The 20,790-nt window shown below is 45.0% G+C and overlaps 1 protein-coding gene across 2 annotated transcripts in view; it reads left to right on the top strand.

Annotated features, from left to right (window-relative positions):
- Positions 1-669: 669 nt before the first annotated feature.
- The window catches only part of PRELID3A (PRELI domain containing 3A), a 28,588-nt gene continuing 8,467 nt past the window's right edge, over positions 670-20,790 (top strand). For both annotated transcript variants that reach the window (XM_038746943.1, XM_038746944.1), the window contains exons 1-5: positions 670-706; positions 13,711-13,879; positions 14,114-14,203; positions 19,644-19,714; positions 19,826-19,928. In XM_038746943.1, the coding sequence (XP_038602871.1) occupies positions 675-706; positions 13,711-13,879; positions 14,114-14,203; positions 19,644-19,714; positions 19,826-19,928 (465 nt within the window). In that variant the 5' untranslated portion in view covers positions 670-674. The remainder of the gene's footprint in view (positions 707-13,710; positions 13,880-14,113; positions 14,204-19,643; positions 19,715-19,825; positions 19,929-20,790) is intronic.

Here is a 20,790-nt window from a genome sequence, read left to right on the forward strand (position 1 = left end):
GGGAAGTACAAGTTGGCAACATATAGACAGTCCCTACCCAACAGTGGGCTCACAGTCTAGAAGAGGGAGACAGAGAACAAAACCAAACATATTAACAAAATAAAATAAATAGAATAGATATGTACAAGTAAGATAAATAGAGTAATAAGTAGTAGTAGAGAAGAAGCAGCGTGGCTCTGTGTAAAAGAGCATGGGCTTTGGAATCAGAGGTCATGGGTTCAAGTCCCAGCTCCACCAATTGTCAGCTGGGTGACTTTGGGCGAGTCACTTCACTTCTCTGGGCCGCAGTGACCTCATCTGTAAAATGGGGATTAAGACTGCGAGCCCCCCTGTGGGACAACCCGATCACCTTGTAACTGCCCCAGCGCTTAGAACAGTGCTTTGCACATCGTAAGCGCTTAATAAATGCCATTATTATTATTATTAAGAGTTCAATCAATAGGATGGCATGAATGAATGAAGGAAGGAAGGGCCCCCCCGCCTCGTCCGCCCCTCAGGCCCCTCAGACCAATCAGGCCACGCCCCCTGGGCCCTTAGGCCACGCCCCCAGGCTCCGCGGACCAATGGGGACGCTGCGGCGGCGCGTGACGCACGATCGCCAAGGCGGGGCCGCGCGGGAGGCCCGCGGGAGCGCGCCCGCGGGAGCGCGCCCGCCCAGCAGGCCTGCTGCGGAGATGAAGATGTGGAGCTCGGAGCACGTGTTCAGGTGTGACCCCCATAATCATTACCGGGAGGACCCCGGGATTTGTTCAGCGCCTACTACGGCTCAGGCACCGTACTGGACGCCGGGATGGAGGCACCCTTCCATCCCACCCGGGGCTCCCGCTTTACAGACCAGGGAACCGAGGCCCGGGGAGTAATAATAATAGTAATAATAATGGCATTTGTTAAGCGCTTATATAGGTCTGTACATATTTATTACTCTATTTATGTATTTATTTTACTTGTGCATATCTAAGTCCAGACTGAGCCCCTTCCTCTCGTCCCCCTCTCCATCCCCCCCATCTTACCTCCTTCCCTTCCCCACAGCACCTGTATATATGTATATATGTTTGTGCATATTTATTACTCTATTTTATTTGTACATATCTATTCTATTTATTTTGTAAGTATGTTTGGTTTTGTTCTCTGTCTCCCCCTTTTAGACTGTGAGCCCACTGTTGGGTAGGGACCGTATGTTTGGTTTTGTTCTCTGTCTCCCCCTTTTAGACTGTGAGCCCACTGTTGGGCAGGGACTGTCTCTATAGGTTGCCAATTTGTACTTCCCAAGCGCTTAGTACAGTGCTCTGCACATAGTAAGCGCTCGATAAATACGATTGATGATGATGAGGATTGATTTTATTTTGTTAATATGTTTAAAATCAAGTGCAGATTTGCACATGAGCGCTGGGCGGCTGGGGATTCTTGTGGACAGGGAACCTTTTGTACTTTTCCAGTTCCTAATAAGCTGCATTGCCCTCAGTAGGCACTTAATAATAATAATCAATCAATCAATCGTATTTATTGAGCGCTTACTATGTGCAGAGCACTGTACTAAGCGCTTGGGAAGTACAAGTTGGCAACATATAGAGACAGTCCCTACCCAGCAGTGGGCTCACAGTCTAAAAGGGAGAGACAGAGAACAAAACCAAACATACTAACAAAATAAAATAAATAGAATAGATATGTACAAGTAAAATAAATAAATAAATAGAGTTATAAATATGTACAAACATATATACAGGTGCTGTGGGGAAGGGAAGGAGGTAAGATGGGGGGATGGAGAGGGACGAGGGGGAGAGGAAGGAAGGGGCTCAGTCTGGGAATAATAATGATGATGGCATTTGTTAAGCGCTTACCATGTGGAAAGCACTGTTCTAAGCACTGGGGGGGTACAGTGGGATCAAGGTGTCCCACGTGGGACTCACAGTCTTAATCCTCATTTTACAGATGAGGTAACTGAGGCTCAGAGAAGTTAAATGACTTGCCCAAGGTCACACAGCAGACATGGGGCGGAGCTGGGATTCGAACCCATGACCTCTGATTCCAAAGCCCGGTCTCTTTCCACTGAGCCATGCTGCTTCTCTAATACATACCATTATTACTTATAATGTATATATGTTTGTACATATTTATTACTGTATTACTCTATTTACTTATTTTACTTGTACATATCTATTCTATTGATTTTATTTTGTTAATATGTTTGGTTTTGTTCTCTTTCTCCCCCTTCTAGACTGTAAGCCCACTGTTGGGTAGGGACCATCTCTATATGTTGCCAACTTGTACTTCCCAAGCGCTTAGTACGGTGCTCTGCACACAGTAAGCGCTCAATAAATACGATTGATTGATTGATTGCAAAGCACTCTCTTCCTCCCTTCAAAGCCCTACTGAGGAAGGAAGGGGCCCAGTCAGGGAAGGCCTCCTGGAGGAGGTGAGCTCTCAGCAGGGCCTTGAAGGGAGGAAGAGAGCTAGCTTGGCGGATGGGCAGAGGGAGGGCATTCCAGGCCAGGGGGAGGACGTGGGCCGGGGGGAGACGGCGGGACAGGCGAGAGCGAGGTACAGTGAGGAGATTAGTGGTGGAGGAGCGGAGGGTGCGGGCTGGGCAGTAGAAGGAGAGAAGGGAGGTGAGGTAGGAGGGGGCGAGGGGATGGACAGCCTTGAAGCCCAGGGTGAGGAGTTTCTGCCTGATGCGCAGATTGATTGGTAGCCACTGGAGATTTTTGAGGAGGGAAGTAACATGCCCAGAGCGTTTCTGGACAAAGACAATCCGGGCAGTGGCGTGAAGTATGGATTGAAGTGGGGAGAGACACGAGGATGGGAGATCAGAGAGAAGGCTGATGCAGTAGTCCAGATGGGATACGATGAGAGCTTGAACGAGCAGGGTAGCGGTTTGGATGGAGAGGAAAGGGCGGAACTTGGCAATGTTGTGGAGCTGAGACCGGCAGGTTTTGGTGACGGCTTGGATGTGAGGGGTGAATGAGAGAGCGGAGTCGAGGATGAACACCAAGGTTGTGGGCTTGTGAGACGGGAAGGATGGTAGTGCCGTCAACAGAGATGGGAAAGTCATGGAGAGGGCTTGGGAGGGTTTGGGAGGGAAGACAAGGAGTTCAGTCTTGGATGTGTTGAGTTTTAGGTGGCGGGCAGACATCCAGATGGAGATGTCCTGAAGGCAGGAGGAGACCCGAGCCTGAAGGGAGGGAGAGAGAGCAGGGGCAGAGATGTAGATCTGGGTGTCATCAGCGTAGAGATGATAGTTGAAGCCGTGGGAGCGAATGAGGTCACCAAGGGAGTGAGTGTAGATCGAGAACAGAAGGGGACCAAGCACTGAACCTTGGGGAACCCCCACAGTAAGGGGATGGGAGGGGGAGGAGGAGTCTGCAAAAGAGACTGAGAATGAACGACCATAGAGAAGCCCTACTGAGAGCTCACCTCCTCCAGGAGGCCTTCCCAGACTGAGCCCTCTCCCCCTCCTCCCCCTCCCCACCCCCCCCGCCTTACCTCCTTCCCCTCCCCACAGCACCTGTAGATATGTATATATGTTTGTATGTATTTATTACTCTATTTTATTTGTTCATATTTATTATATTTATTTTATTTTGTTTTGTTTATTTATTTGTTATTTTATTTTGTTAATATGTTTTGTTTTGTTATCTGTCTCCCCCTTCTAGACTGTGAGCCCGTTGTTGGGTAGGGACCGTCTCTAGATGTTGCCAACTTGGACTTCCCAAGCACTTAGTACAGTGCTGTGCACACAGTAAGCGCTCAATAAATGCGATTGAATGAATGAATCCTCTCCGTCCCTGGTTTACAGATGAGGGAACCGAGGCCTGGGGAATAATAATAGTAATAGTAATAATAATGGCATTTGTTAAGCACTTACTATGTGCAAAGCATAGTTCTAAGCGTTGGGGTGCTTCCCCCCCTTCTAGACTGTGAGCCCATTGCTGGGTAGGGACCGTCTCTGTTGCCAATTTGTACTTCCCAAGAGCATAATTCAGTGCTCTGCACACAGTAAGCGTTTAATAAATACGATTCAATGAATGAATGAATTAATGGAGCACTGTTCTAAGCGCTGGAGCACCATGATGATGGTATTTGTTAAGCGCTTACTATGTGCGAAACACTGTTTTAATAATAATGATGTCATCTAAGTGCTTACTATGTGTGAAGCACCGTTTTAATAATAATGATGTCATCTGTTAGTGAGAAGCAGCATGGCTCAGTGGAAAAGAGCAAGGGCTTTGGAGTCAGAGGTCATGGGTTCAAATCCTGACTCCGTCAATTGCCAGCTGTGTGACTTTGGGCCAGTCAACTTCTCTGGGCCTCAGTTCCCTCATCTGTAAAATGGGGATGAAGACTGTGAGCCCCCTGTGGGACAACCTAATCACCTTGTAACCTCCCCAGCGCTTAGAACAGTGCTTTGCACATAGTAAGCGCTTAATAAATGCCATCATTATTATTATTATTATTATTATTATTATCTGTTAAGCGCTTACTATGTGCAAAGCACCGTTTTAATAATAATGATGTCATCTGTTAAGCGCTTACTATGTGCGAAGCACTGTTTTAATAACAATGATGATGATGGCATTTGTTAAGCGCTTACTATGTGCAAAGCACCGTTTTAATAATAATGATGTCATCTGTTAAGCGCTTACTATGTGCGAAGCACTGTTTTAATAACAATGATGATGATGGCATTTGTTAAGCGCTTACTATGTGCAAAGCACTGTTTTAAGCATTTACTATGTGCGAAGTACTGTTCTAAGCTCTGGGGGGGATATAAAGTGATCGGGTTGTCCCACGTGGCGCTCACAGTCTTCATCCCCATTTTATAGATGAGGTCACTGAGGCACAGAGAAGTGAAGTGACTTGCCCACAGTCACACAGCTGACAAGTGGCGGAGCCGGGATTAGAACCCATGACCTCTGACTCCCAAGCCCGGGCTCTTGCCACCGAGCCACGTGACTGGCCCAAGGTCCCACAGCAGACAAGTGGCGAAGTTGGAAATCGAACCCCTCACTCTCCCTCCCCTTCAAAGCCCTCCGGAAGGCACACCTCCTCCAAGAGGCCTTCCCAAACTAAGCCCCCTTTTCCTCCGCTCCTCCTCCTCATCGCCCCACGATTCGCTCCCTTTGCTCTCCCTCCCGCTCCGCAACACTTATGTATATATGTGTATATCTATAATTCTATTTATTTGTATTAATGCCTGTTTACTTGTTTTGATATCTCTCATCCCCCCACTAGACGGTGAGCCTGTTGTGGGATTGTCTGTCTTTATTTGCTATATTGTAGTTTCCAAGTGCTTAGAACAGTGCTGTGCACACAGTAAGCACTCAATAAATATGATTGATTGATTGATTGATTGAATGAATGAACCCATGACCTGCCGAATCCCAGGCCCAGCTCACCGGGTGGACCTGTCGGGTAACTAAACCGGCCAGGCCCGAGTCCCTTGAGCAGGGATTCCCAGGGTCCAGTGTGGGCCAGACATGCCAGACACCTCGGTTTGGGGCGCTCTCACCCCGCTTTCTTGACAGTGCCTGCCACAAAGTAATAATAATAATAATAATAGTGGTATTTGTTAAGTGCTTGTTACGTGCCAATCACTGTTCTAAGCACTGGGGGGGGGATACAAGGTAATCAGGTTGCCTCACGTGGGGCTCACCGTCTTAATCCCCATTTTACAGATGAGGTAACTGAGGAACAGAGAAGTGAAGCGACTTGCCCAAAGTCACGCAGCTGACAAGTGGCGGAGCCGCGATTAGAACCCATGACCTATGACTCCCAAGCCCGTGCCCTTGCCCCTGAGCCACGCTGCTAAGGATCGTTCTGTCCCACAGCACTGCTGGGCTTTGAAACCCAGAGTCCCTGTTGCTCGCCTACCGATTGTTTTCAGGCTCATTTGTCTTGTTTTGGGTTCTTATCGGTTAATTTTCCTTATGTGTCTGTCGCCTGCTCTCCCAGTTCTTGGGTTGGGGAGCCCCTTGGGGCTGGAGAGCCTGTCAGATTTTCACCCAAGTATTTTTTTCCCAGTGTTTGGCACCAGACTTTGCATGCAGTCCCAGGTGTTTGATTAAGCACTTATTATGGCATTTGCTAAGTGCTTACTATGTGCCAGGCACTGTACTAAGCACTGGGGTGCATACAAGCAAATGGGGTTGAACATAGTCCCTGTCCCACATGGGGCTCACCATTTCAATCCCCATTTTCTCCTTCTATAGCCCAGCCTGCACACAGTGCTCCTCTGCTGCTAACCTCCTCACTGTGCCTCGTTCTCACTTGTCCCGCCATCAGCCCCTGGCCCATGTCCTACCTCTGGTTTTGGAATGCCCTCCCTCCACACATCCGCCAAACTTGCTCTCTTCCTCCCTTCAAAGTCCTACTGAGAGCTCACCTCTTCCAGGAGGCCTTCCCAGACTAAGCCCCCCTTTTCCTCTGCTCCTTTTTCCCTCCGCATCACCCCCCTCCCTCCCTCTGCCCTACCCCTTTCCCCTCCCCACAGTACTTGTGTATATTTGTACATATTTATTACTCTCTTGATTTTATTAATGATGTATATATATCTATAATTCTATTTATTTTGATGGTATTGACACCTGTCTACTTGTTCTGTTTTACTGTCTGTCTCCCCCTTCTAGACTGTGAGCCCATTGTTGGGTAGGGACTGTATCTATATGTTACCGAATTGTACTTTCCAAGCACTTAGTACAGTGCTCTGCACACAGTACGTGATCAATAAATACGATTGAATGAATGAATTTTCAGATGAGGTAACTGAGGCCCAGAGAATTGAAGTGACTTGTCCAAGGTCACACAGTAGATAAGCGGCACAGTTGGGATTAGAACCCATGACCTGACTCTCAGGCCTGTGCTCTATCCATTATGCCATGGCAAGGGTTCGGGCTCGGTTGGATGGTATTAGTCCCCCTTTTAGACTGTGAGCCCACTGTTGGGTAGGGACTGTCTCTATATGTTGCCAATTTGTATTTCCCAAGTGCTTAGTACAGTGCTCTGCACATAGTAAGCGCTCAATAAATACGATTGATGATGATGATGGTATAGTGGCGAGGGCACGGATTTGGGAATCAGAGGACATGGACTTGTCCTCTGCGGACCTTGGGTAAGTCATTTCACTTCTCTGTGCCTGTTACCTCATCGTAAAATGGGGATTAAGACTGTGAGCCCCATGTGGGACAACCTGATTAACTGGTATCTACCCCAGCACTTAGAACAGTGCTTGGTACATAGTAAGTGCTTAACAAATACCACAATTATTGTTACTATTATTATTATTAGGAGCCTGCTCTGATTGAAAAGTCTCGGTAGAAAGGGAGTGAGTTAGGTAAGGGAAGACGCTGCCCTGTGGAAGACTTCTGCACACAGATAAAGATAATTCTGCATGGCACTTGAACAAAGATTTGCAGAGATTTATTGTATGATTTATCTGTTCCTGCTCTCTGAAGGCTTCAGATAGAGTACATTCTTCAAACTGGCTGTTTCACTTTTTTTAACTTTTGGGAAAATGTCTTTATGCGTAGGTTAAGGTGTTTGTCAGTGGTTTCTCATTTTCCCCTGCCTGAACCACCCTATAACCAACTAAGCTAGGGTCTGGGGGTTGCCCATTTTAGAGGGCAGCAACATTTTCAGCCCATTCTAGAATGCAGTTGCCACTCCACCACACAACTGCTCATGGAACTGTCAATCAATCAATCCGTGGTATTATCGAGCCATTTGTGTGTGCAGAGCTCTGTATTAAACACATCCTTCCTGTCTCACAAGCCCATAACCTTGGCGTTATCCCTGACTCCTCTCTCTCATTCAGCCCACTTAATCTATCACTAAATCCTATTGGTTCAACCTTCACAACATACCTATATTCCACCCTTTCCCCTCCATCCAAACTGTTACCATGTTAATCCAAGTGCTTATCCCATCTCTCCGTGATTACTTTAGCAGCCTCCCTGTTGACCTCTCTGCCTCCTATCTCTCCCTACTCCAGCCCATACTTCACTCTGCTGCCCGGATCATTTTTCTACGAAAATGTTCAGTCCGTGTGTACCCACTCATCGACCTTCACATCTAACAGAAACTCCTCACCATTGGCTTTAAAGCGCTCTATCACCTTTCTCTCTCCTACCTCACCTCGCTACCCTCCTACTATAACCCAGCCCATAAAATTTTCTCCTCTAATGCCAGCCTACTCACCACAACTTGATCTTGTCTCTCTCGCCGCAGACCTCTTGCCCACATCCTGCCTCTGGCCTGGAACGCTCCCCCTCTTCATAGCTGACAGACAATTATTCTCCGCCCCGCCTTCAAAGCCTTATTGAAGGCCCATCTCCTCCAAGAGGCCTTCCCTGACTAAGCCCCCTTTTCCTTTTCTTCCACTCCTCTCTGCATCACCCTGATTTGCTCCCTTTATTCATCCCCCTTCCCAGCCCCACAACACTCATGTACCTATCTGTAATTTATTTATATTAATGTTATAAGTAATATTAATTATCTCCTCCTCTAGGCTGTAAACTCGTTTTAGGCTGGGAATGTGCCCACTATACTGTAGTCTCCCAAGCATTTAGTACAGTACTCTGCACACAGTAAGCGCTCAGTAAGTATGATCGATGGATTGACTGATTGATTGGGAAAGTACAGTAGACTGGGTAAGCACAATCCCTGCCTGAAAGGAGCTGAACATATGTATATATGTTTGTACATATTTATTACTCTATTTATTTATTTATTTTACTTGTACATATCTATTCTGTTTATTTTATTTTGTTAGTATGTTTGGTTTTGTTCTCTGTCTCCCCCTTTTAGACTGTGAGCCCAATGTTGGGTAGGGACTGTCTCTATATGTTGCCAATTTGTACTTCCCAAGCGCTTAGTACAGTGCTCTGCACATAGTAAGCGCTCAATAAATACGATTTATGATGATGATGAAGTAAATTACAGCTAGGGGAAGCTACGGAGTATAAGGCTGGTCATAAATGCAGTGGGAATGGGGTGAGTCTCAAAATGCTTGAGATGCATGCATACCTACATTTCCCCTTCCTTTCATTGCCTTCCCTGGTTGGGTGGGGAAGTGGGGAGTAGGACAAAAGAAGAGGAGAAGGAGGAGGGAAGTGCACAGCAAGGAGTGGAAAAAAGATGATTTTAGCAGAAGGAGAGTTGAAAGAATAGATAAGAAGATGGTGGGTAAGGGGTGGGTGATAATAAGCTCATCTTCAAGGGATGAACCTTCTGACATGCACTTTCTTGGAAGGCTGAGTGTGGCATTTGGCAGGGGGAACTGGGGGTCACGGTGAGTCTGGGTGGCTGTAGATTGGGCTTTCTTCCTACAAAGAATCTCTAGGGAATAGGAGCTGCTTTTGTTATTTCCGTCATCACTTATAAAGGTTACATGGTGTGCTGCAAAGAACATAGACATTGCAGTGAAATATTTAAGATGCCACAGTGGTTATCTGTGATGATTTGAAAGTGGCTGAAATTCTGCTGCAGAATTTGCCTCCTGACACAATGCTAAGAAGTACTGGGGATATATGATAAGTAAAAATCTGAACCTTAGCAATAATTTTTAGCCTCAAGTGATTATGCTGCTTTTTAATAAACTGCAATAATTCATTTTCTGAATCTGTGAATGACCCTACCAAATCCAGTGTAGTTGAACCTTCAGTGAGTTGTTTTCAAGGGACAAAGTCATATTTATAGCTTCTGAAAAATTGTTGTTACAACTGGACTTGGAAATCAAGTTAATGGAGGTTGACAAATCTGAATGCTGCTTAATGGCTAGCATCTGTTTGTTTCGTGACTGGGAACTTCAGGGCAGCAGCTTCAGTAGGGGTAGCTTGTTCAGACATAATACTGTTCAAAAAAGGTCTTTTTTCCTCACAGTAAACATTGGAACGTCTGACACAATGGCTGTATGTATTGGCTGCGCAACCACAGTAATTCTCTTTAAAGAAAGAGTTTACCATCGATCACTTTTCTTTCTTGGCAGCTCCACTGGGAGCAAAATGGTGCTGCTTGGACATGCTAAGTAGTCGTGCTAGTCATGACTAGTCATGCATGCTGGTCATGCTAGTGAAGTAGCGTGGCTCAGTGGAAAGAGCCCAGGCTTTGGAGTCAGAGGTCTTGGGTTTGAATCCCAGCTTCGCCACATGTCTGCTGTGTGACCTTGGGCGAGTCACTTAACTTCTCTGTGCCTCAGTTACCTCATCTGGAAAATGGGGATTAAGACTGTGAGCCCCACGTGGGACAACCTGATCACCTTGTATTCCCCCCAGCACTTAGAACAGTGCTTTGCACATAGTAAGTGCTTAACAAATGCCATTATTATTATTATTATTATTAAGTAAAAATGGAAAATATTTTGTAAGAACAAGTTTAAGGCACAATTCTGTGTCCAGTTTCCTGCTTACTGTCTCTCAGCCCTCACATTCAGACAACAGCTAAATCCTGCTGATTCCTGGATCAACTTCTTCCTCTCCAACCCAGCAGCCCCCACACTTGTTCAAGTGTTCATTATATCGTGGTTAGACTACTATATTAATCTCCTCACTCGTCCCACTGCTGCTGGACTCCCCCTCCTTCGGTCCATATCCCATACAGCTCCCTGGATTCTCCTCCCGAAATATCTTTCACCATTTATCTCACCATTCCTCGAAAACTTCCAGGAGCTGCATATTTTCTTCCATGACAAGAGAAGGCTCCTTACTGTTGGCTTCAGGGCTCTTCACCAGCCTTCTCCATCATCCGTATTAGCTATGTTCACCTACTTCTAGTAGTAATAATTATTATGGTACTTGTTAAGCACTCACCATGTGCCAAGCACTGTTCTAAGCTCTGGAGTAGATACGGGTTAATCAGATGGGACACAGTCCAATGTGTCCGACCTGGGGCTCACCTTCTTAATCCCCACTTTCGCAGATGAGGTAACTGAGGCCCGGAGAAGTGAAGTGACTTCCCCAAGGTCACACAACAGATATATGGCAGAACCAGGATTAGAACCCAGGACCTTCTGGTTCCCAGGCCCATGCTCTATCCTCAGGTCACATTCCTTGCCCCTCAGTAGCTCAGCTTTTAACTGAACAGTTTTCGTGACTTGCCTACATTGCACTCTTGCTCCCCCAGCCTGGAACTCCCTCCTCCACCAAATCTACCCAACCCCCCGCCCTCCCCATTTTTAAAGTCCTAAAATCCCCTCCAACAAGCTTCCCCTTTCAATTCCTCACCTCCTGGGTTGAATGAACCCAGCAGCCTTCTAGAACTTAAATATTTATAAAACACAAACACACACACACACACACTCCCAATTATGTATCTATATATACAGTTACATAGTCTCTTGTACCTCAATTCTTTATTCAGATCTGTCCTCCTGGCATATTCATTTTACTCCATAGTTGATGCTTGTTTTTCCTTCTGCTCCCACTGTTTGTAAATTCTTCATATTTCTTCCCCATATTAGATTGTAAGCTTCTTCAGTTAATAGTTAATCTTATTTATTGAGCTCTTATGGTGTGCAGAGCACCGTCCTCAGTGGTTGGGAGAGTACAATAAAGCAGAGTTGGTAGACATGTTTCCTGCCCACAAGGAGTTTACAGTCTAGAGGGGATGCAGACTTTAAAATAAAGTGCAGATATGTACATGAGTGCTGTGGGGCTGGGGATTCTTGTGGACAAGGAACCTTTTGTACTTTTCCAGTTCCTAGTACACTGCATTGCCCTCAGTAGGCACTTAATACATACCATTATTACTTATAAGCAGCGTGGCCTAGTGGAAAGAGCATGGGCATGGAAGTCAGTGGACCTGAGTTCTAATTCCGGTTCCAGCCACTTGCCTGCTGTGTGATGCTGGGTGAGTTACTTAAGTTCTTAGTGCCTCAGTTTTTCTTATCCATAAAATGGGGACCAAATACCTGCTTTCCTTCCTGCTCAGGACTGTGAGTCCTGTGTGTGAAACAGGGACTGTGTCTGGCCTGACTATCTTGTATCTATCCCAGGGCTTAATATAGTGTTTGGCACATAGTGCTTAACAAATACCATATTATTATGGTAACTGTATTATGATACTTTGAATGTGTCCATTTATTGTTATATTGTACTCACCCAAGCCCTTGCTACAGTGTTCTGTGTAAGTAAGCGTTCAATAAATATGATTGAATGAATGCTGAATTTTAGAAAATTATTATTTCAAGGAATGTGGCGTAGAGCACAGTCCTGGGAGTCAGAAGGACCTGGGTTCTGTTTCTGGCTTTGCCACTTGTCTGCTGGGTGACCCTGGGCAAGTCACTTCACTTCTCTGGGCCTCAGTTACCTCATCTGCAAAATGGGGATTAAGAGGGTGAGCTCCATATGGGAAAGTGACTGTCTCCAACCCGATTAGCTTGTATCTACCCCAGGACTTAGAACAGTGCTTGACACATAGTAAGTGCTTAACAAGTACTATTATTATTATTACTATTATTATTATTATTATTGGAAAGAGCATGAGCCTGGGAGTCAGAGGACCTGAGTTCTAATCCCAGCTCTGCCACTTTTCTGCTGTGTGACTGTGGGCAAGTCATGTAACTTCTCTGTGCTTCAGTTACCTCATCTGTAAAATGGGGATTAAGGTTGTGAGCCCCATGTGGGACATGGATGGGATCCAATCTGATTACCTTGTGTCTACTCCAGGGCTTAGTACAGTGCTTGGCACATAGTAAGCGCTTAAAAAGCCAATGTATAAAAGAATAAAGAGGGGCAGATTTCTATGAGGTATGCAGCAGGTGTTTTAGTGTAGAATCATTCCAGTGCTACAAGTTTGAAATTACATACTGTATATATCGTTAGATTAAAACTCTTCTCTATCTCCAGCTGCTCCAGTTCATGAAAATATTTATTTTAGTAATAATTGTAATTACCATGTGCTTATTTTACAACTATGTAGCGTCTTCTCCATTCCAACTTATGCTCGATGCTTCTGAGCTGCCCTGTTGTATTGATGGAGTACTGTTCCTCAGTAACATTGGTTAATATGTTGCTTTGGGTTTAGGAGGAGAACTCCTGCTATGACAACGAAAAGCTAGGTGGAAGAAATAGCTGTTACTGATGTGCATTTCAGTAATTTCAACATTTGCTTTAGCTCCTTAGGATTTATTTTAAACAGTCATCACCAATGTTACTGTGACCTCCTTAACCAAATTAATAGAAAAAGGGGGGTGAGATGGAAAAATATAATATTTAGATACCTCTAGTCTTAAAGTGAACATGTAATAATAATAATTATGAAAATAATTATGGCATTTGTTAAGTGCTTACTACCCGCCAGACACTGTATTAAACACTAGGGTGGATACAAGCAAATCACGTTGAACACAGTCCTTATACCATGTGGGGCTCACAGTCTCAGTCCCCATTTTACAGATGAGGTAACCGAAGCACAGTGAAGTGATTTGCCCAGGGTCACACAGCAGATAAGTGGGAGAGCCAGGATTAGAACCCATGACTTTCAAACTCCACTACGCCATGCTGCTTCTGTATCCTTTTAATGTCACCTTAGTCACCTTTGATAAAGGTGACTAAAGCCAACTGCTCAGTTTTCATGAAAATGCATCAGTAAGTGATGACACAGTTCATTGGGGCTGTTGGCAACAATGAATGTCTAACACAAATGAAGCTAATGGAAGCTATTGGGTAAAATGTGAGCCCAAACATGCTTAGTTCTTCCTATTTATTTTCATTTCCTCAGCCACCCGTGGGATACCGTCATCAAAGCTGCTATGAGAAAATACCCAAATCCTATGAACCCCTGTGTTGTGGGAGTAGATGTGTTAGACAGATGTCTCGATAACCAAGGCCGACTACATAGTCACCGGCTTCTTAGCACCGAGTGGGGCCTGCCAGCTCTTGTGAAAGCGGTATGTTTTGCAAGTGAATTCTTTTCTCCTGTGGGATTGGAATGAGTTGTGCTACATGAAAATACGTGTTTTTTTAGAAATCGAGAGGCATAAATGATCAATAATCTTGACATGACAAATTCCTGATTATGGGAAATATATATGTAGATATATGTCACTTTTTGAAATCACAACTCTCGGCATGCTTTTTATATTCACCTTCTCCAACATTTTGTTGTATTTTCATCTTGATAGATTTTGGGAACCAGTAGGACTTTCACGTACATAAGAGAACACTCTGTTGTAGATCCAGTTGAAAAGAAGATGGAACTGTGTTCCACCAATGTAAGTAATGTGACTAGAAAAGGGTTTGGGAATTTTTGTGATGGTGGGCCTATATTTTCATTTCCAGCGTGTCTTCTCATCAGAGGTTTTAAAGAGTAAACAACGGATGTATTGACTGTTTTAAAATTTGCTGAAGGAATAGTGTGGGTGGATACATTTTCTGAGAACAAATGGGAGGAAAATGCCAGCATTTGGGATTTGGGTTTGGTATATGGAATTCTGGGCCTTGCAAAGTACTATTGTGAAATTTTAGAACTGAATCGCTCATAGCTTTACATTGGTGTTTCCTGGGGCGAAGCTGAAGAGTAACGGGACATTTCTCTCCACTCTGAGCTGTACTGATGCTGAGACTTGCAATCTCAGCGAAGTGGAAGTGTTGGTACAAAAAAGAAAGGTTATCTTAATTTCAGGGCATAGCTTAAATTCAAGTTTCTAGTGCAGACATTGGGAGCCTTCCCCCCCAAATATGATGGGCTGAGAGGGGTGTGCATGATTGCTATTGCTGTAGTGTCCACCACTTGGCCCTTGAAGATAAACACGAATTAGGTCCTTATTACCCAAATGAAGATGGGAGCTGGGAAGACATCTACAGTGGAGGTGGTCCCGGGCAGAGCAACAGGGATATTGGAGCAGATATCTCCTTCACCAGATAGGCACACTTTAGACGGTGGTGTCATTGATTATGAGCTCGTTGTGGGCAAGAATATGTCTGTTTTTTGTTATACTGTACTTTCCCAAGTACTTAGTACAGTGCTTTGCACACAGTAAACACTCCATAAATACAACTGAGTGAATGACTGAATTGACAGAGATGGTAAAGTTGTGAGAAGGAGTGGGTTTAGAAGGGAAGATGAAGAGTTCATTTTTGGACATCTTAAATTTGAGGTGTTGGGAGGAACAGGCAAGTGAAGGTGTTCTGGAGGCAAGAGGGAATGTGGGATTGCAATTTAGATGAGAGGTCAGGCCTGGAGAGGAACAACTGGGCATCATAGAGGAGGTAGCTGAAGCCAGGTGAACGCTGAGCTCGCCAAGGGAGTGACTGTAGAAAAAGGAGAGTCGGGAACACAGAGCAGAGCCTTGCGGGACAGGACTCCCGTAGTTAAGGATGAGAGACAGAAGAAGAGCCAGCAAGCAAAACCGAGGGGCAGTCAGAGAGGTGGAAGGCAAACTAGGGTAGAATTGTGTCAGCAAAACTGAGGCCTGTTGGGGATATTTTTCCAACTTGTACTTGCCAAGCGCTTAGTCCAGTGCTCCGCACACAGTAAACTCTCAATAAATACGACTGAATGAATGAACTTCTTGAACTTTTTATACCCTCCTTAGCACTCATTCATTCATTCATTCAATCGTGTTTATTGAGCACTTATTGTGTGCAGAGCACAGGACTAAGCGCTTGGGAAGTACAAATCGGCAACATATAGAGACGGTCCCTACCCAACAATGGGCTCACACTCATGAATCTGCTCAGTTTATTCATTTCACCCAGTCTAGTTGTAAATATTTTTCTGTTTGTCTTTCCCGTTAGAGTGTAGGCTCCTGTGGACAAGAAAAGTGTCACTTGGTTGTTCTGTATTCCCCAAATGCCTAGTATAGTGCACTACATCAGATGGGGACTCCAGAAATGCCAGTACACTAGTATGCTAGGAGGAGAGGGAGGTCCACAGGTAGTGTGAAGCAGGGAATGGTGATACTGATTCAAGAACCTCCAGGTGTTGCCCATCCATCTCCGCATCAAGCAGAAACTCTTTGCCTTAGGCTTTAAAGCACTCACTCTTCTTGCTCTCTCCTACCTTACCTCCCTGATTTCCTGCTACATCCCAGCCCGCAAACTTGGTTCCTCTAATACCAACCTACTCACGGTACCTCGATCCCATCTATCTAGCCCCCAACCCCTCGCCCAGTTGATTTTGCCAGTGTATGTAAATACTAGGGATGGCTGTTGGGTGGTTATGACAGGATTGTCAGGCGTTCTTGGTGGGATTTTAGGAGAGTTTTGAATTTAAGGAGAGCTGGCTTAACTGATTAGGTGGGGAAAGAGTTCCAAGATAGGAAAAAATAATAATGTTTAAGTGTTTACTATGGGCCAAACACTATACTAAGTCCTGGAGTAAATACAAGATAATCATGTTGGACATAGTCCTTGAGGTGGACAGAAATCGGAGAGTTGAGAGCAAGGGATAGCTAGAAAGTTAGCCTGGGAGGAAAAAAGGGAGCATGCTGGGGAGTAGTGTGTGAAGAGAGCCAATATGTAGAATGAAGGACAGTTAGTGGAGAGCCTTGAAGCTGATCATGAGGCATCAGGTTTTCAGAACAGATTGTAATTATAACATGTAAGTCTCTGGGAAAACACCGTTTGGTATAGCCATTCACAATACAGCTACATTTTTAAGAAACACATCACAACAGCATTAATTCATTCAGTCATTTTATTGAGCACTTACTGGGTGCAGAGCACTGTACTAAGTGCTTGGGAAGTACAAGTCGGCAACATATAGAGATGGTCCCTACCCAACGTGCTCAGAGTCGAGAAGGGGGAGACAGACAACAAAGCAAAACATGTAGACAGGTGTCAAAATCAAAATCGTCAGAACAAAACGAATTAAAGCTATATCATCATCATCATCAATCGTATTTATTGAGCGCTTACTATGTGCAGAGCACTGTACTAAGCGCTTGGGAAGTACAAATTGGCAACATATAGAGACAGTCCCTACCCAACAGTGGGCTCACAGTCTAAAAGCGGGAGACAGAGAACAAAACCAAACATACTAACAAAATAAAATAAATAGAAGAGATATGTACAAGTAAAATAAATAAATAGAGTAATAAATATGTACAAACATATACATATATACAGGTGCTGTGGGGAAGGGAAGGAGGTAAGATGGGGGGATGGAGATGGGGACGAGGGGGAGATGGGGACGAGGGGGAGAGGAAGGAAGGGGCTCAGTCTGCGAAGGCCTCCTGGTGGAGGTGAGCTCTCAGTAGGGCCTTGAAGGGAGGAAGAGAGCTAGCTTGGCAGATGGGCAGAGGGAGGGCATTCCAGGCCTGGGGGATGACGTGGGCCAGGGGTCGATGGCGGGACAGGCGAGAATGAGGTACGGTGAGGAGATTAGCGGCGGAGGAGCGGAGGGTGCGGGGTGGGCTGTAGAAGGAGAGAAGGGAGGTGAGGTAGGAGGGGGCGAGGGGATGGAGAGCCTTGAAGCCCAGGGTGAGGAGTTTCAGCCTGATGCGCAGATTGATTGGTAGCCACTGGAGATTTTTGAGGAGGGGAGTGACATACCCAGAGCATTTCTGTACAGAGATGATCCGGGCAGCAGAGTGAAGTATAGACTCAAGTGGGGAGAGACAGGAGGATGGGAGATCAGAGAGGAGGCTGATGTAGTAATCCAGTAGGGATAGGATGAACGATTGAACCAGCAAGGTAGCGGTTTGGATGGAGAGGAAAGGGCGGATCTTGGCGATGTTGCGGAGGTGAGATCGGCAGGTTTTAGTGATGGATTGGATGTGAGGGGTGAACGAGAGAGCGGAGTCTAGGATGACACCAAGGTTGTGGGCTTGTGAGATGGGAAGGATGGTAGTGCCATCTACAGTGACGAGAAAGTCAGGGAGAGGGCATGGTTTGGGAGGGAAGATAAGGAATTCAGTCATGGACATATTGAGTTTTAGATGGCGGGAAGACATCCAGATGGAGATGTCCTGAAGGCAGGAGGAGATGCGAGCCTGGAGAGAGGGGGAGAGAGCAGGGTCAGAGATGTAAATTTGGGTGTCATCAGCGTAGAGATGATAGTTGAAGCCATTGGAGTGAATAAGTTCACCAAGGGAGTGAGTGTAGACAGAGAACAGAAGAGGACCAAGAACTGACCCTTGAAGAACCCCGACAATAAGGGGATGGGAGGGGGAGGAGGACCCACAAAGGAGATTGAGAATGAACGGCTGGAGAGATAAGAGGAGAACCAGGAGAGGACGGAGTCTGTGAAGCCAAGGTTGGTTAGCGTGTTGAGGAGAAGGGGGTGGTCCACAGTGTCGAAGGCAGCTGAGAGGTCGAGGAGGATTAGGATAGAGTAGGAACCGTTGGATTTGTCAAGCAGGAGGTCATTGGTGACCTTTGAGAGGGCAGTTTCGGTGGAGTGTAGGGGACGGAAGCCAGATTGGAGGGGGTCAAGGAGAGAGTTGGCGTTGAGGAATTCGAGGCAGTGGGTGTAGAAGACTCATTCTCAGAGTTTGGAAAGGAAGGGTAGGAGGGAGATAGGGCGATAACTAGAAGGGGAGGTGGGGTCAAGAGAGGGTTTTTTTAGGATGGGGGAGATGTGGGCATGTTTGAAGGCAGAGGGGAAGGAACCAGTGGAGAGTGAGCGGTTGAAGATGGAAGTTAAGGAGGGGAGGAGGGAAGGGGCGAGAGATTTCATGAGATGAGAGGGAATGGGGTCAGAAGCACAGGTGGCCGGAGTAGCACTTGAGAGGAGGGAGGAGAGCTCCTCTGAGGATACTGCTGGGAAGGATGGGAGAGTAGCAGAGAGTGTTGAGAGCTGGGGGGATGGAGAAGGGGGAGGGGTGACTTTGGGGAGCTCAGTCTGATGGAGTTAATTTTACTAATGAAGTAGGAAGCCAGATGGTTAGGGGTGAGGGATGGAGGAGGGGGAGGAACAGGGGGCCTGAGAAGGGAGTTAAATGTACAGAACAGCTGATGGGGCTGATGGGCATGGGTGTCAATAAGGGAGGAGAAATAGTTTTGCCTGGTAGAGGAGAGGGCAGAGGTAAGACAGGAAAGGATAAACTTGAAATGAACAAGGTTGGCTTGGTGTTCCAACTTTGGTCAGCAGTGTTCAGCAGCTCGAGCATAAGAGCAGTACACTGACATTAGCTATGCAGGAAGTAGAGGAATTTGTTTGGATTGGGTTCCAAAAAATTGATGGCAAAGCTTCTGATTTTCAAAGTATTGGGACAAATTTGTATTTGTAGATGTTATACTTTTGAAGGATTACTGGCTTAACCAGAGCAATCTTTTCTTTTCTAAAATGGCTATATAACAATGCAGTAACTTCAGATTGCCTCAGGCATACTTAAAAACCTTAAAAGACCTGAACTTGTCTTTGAGTAAGGCAAAAGAAAGTGCTTTCCTCCCTTTTGTAGAATGAGTGGTGGAATAGGTTGGAGTGACGTCTCACCTGGTTTTTCAAGGGGATAACTGAAGAACAGTTTAAGGCAGTCTAATGGCTGTTGGCATTCTACTGACAGCTTTTGACAGTGGGAAAACTTAATGTTGGGATTTAGGATGGGTAGAGAGAAGAAAGAAAATGGAAATAAATAAGCTTTCAGTCCGTCTTTTGATAGGAATAAAGTTTTCTTGCTTGAACAATGGATGCATGTTGTTGAACTTTGGAAAATTATAAAAAAGAGGGGAAACTGAACCTCTTTATTTCTTATGTTCCCTTTAAAGATCACACTCACAAATTTGATATCTGTTGATGAACGATTAGTGTACACACCTCATCCTGACAATCCTGAAATGTAAGTTCTATCATTCATTTTGCCCTTGGAGTCATAAGGATGAAGCTTGTGGTGGGGTGTCACACATCTTAAAATGTCACATAAGTTTTTTTTTGCTTTGCTCTTTCATAGGACCGTGTTGACACAAGAGGCAGTTATCACTGTGAAAGGAATTACCCTTGGCAGCTATTTGGAAAGTTTAATGGCAAATACCATCTCATCCAATGCCAAAAAGGTATGTTTTTGAAGCTGTGTTATGCCTTTGCTTGCATTCTCAGTGTCAGATCAAGCTGATAGAGTTTTCAGTTATTGAAATTTTACTGCCTTCAAGGAGTTACAGTTCCTAGCAAATTCTCAACTTAGCATTCTCTATTCTATTAGATTTTAGTTTTGTGTTTACCATCTCTCTGTCAGTAGAATGTTTTTGTGTTTTGAGGGGAGCCAGACTGTGAGCAAAAGCACTTTGAGCCCTTTAAAAGAAAACGCTATAGTTTTAAAATCTGATTTTCTTAAAGAATAAAAATAACAACTTAGGAAGACAGAAGAAATGTTAAAAGTTGAATTCATATTTCATTTATGAAAACAGTGCAGCATTTTATTGATTTCAAATAGTTTTATTTTAATGGCATTAGTGCTGTGACTGTCTCTTGCTGTGTATTTTCTATCTAATGTTGAAATAAGATCCTGTTTAAGGAAGGATTCAGACATTCACCTGCTTTTCTGAAGAGAAAGAGCATGTGTTTGATTATAGGTTTGTTCTGCATGATATCTGTAGTTTCAAATATGATGTGTTTACAATGTAAAGTGGCGAGAGAGTACAGTCAGTTCTTTAATGTGGGCGTTGCTCACTTGAAGAACTTTGGGTTATAAGAGTCATCATTGCATTGTAGTACTTTTGCCATGTCTGATCCCACAGGAACACCTATAACTGTTTCTTTCAACACTGTATCATGATCGATTTGGACAGATGTGTGTTGTTGGAAAACGTTCCCTAAATCCTCAACAGCTGTCTAGCCAAAATGCGAATAAAAATATGCCGTATCAATCAGTGGTATTCATTGAGCACTTACTGTGTGCAGAGCACTGTACTAAGTGCT

The sequence above is a fragment of the Tachyglossus aculeatus genome, chromosome 5 (assembly GCF_015852505.1).
Source record: "Tachyglossus aculeatus isolate mTacAcu1 chromosome 5, mTacAcu1.pri, whole genome shotgun sequence".
NCBI lineage: Eukaryota > Metazoa > Chordata > Mammalia > Monotremata > Tachyglossidae > Tachyglossus > Tachyglossus aculeatus.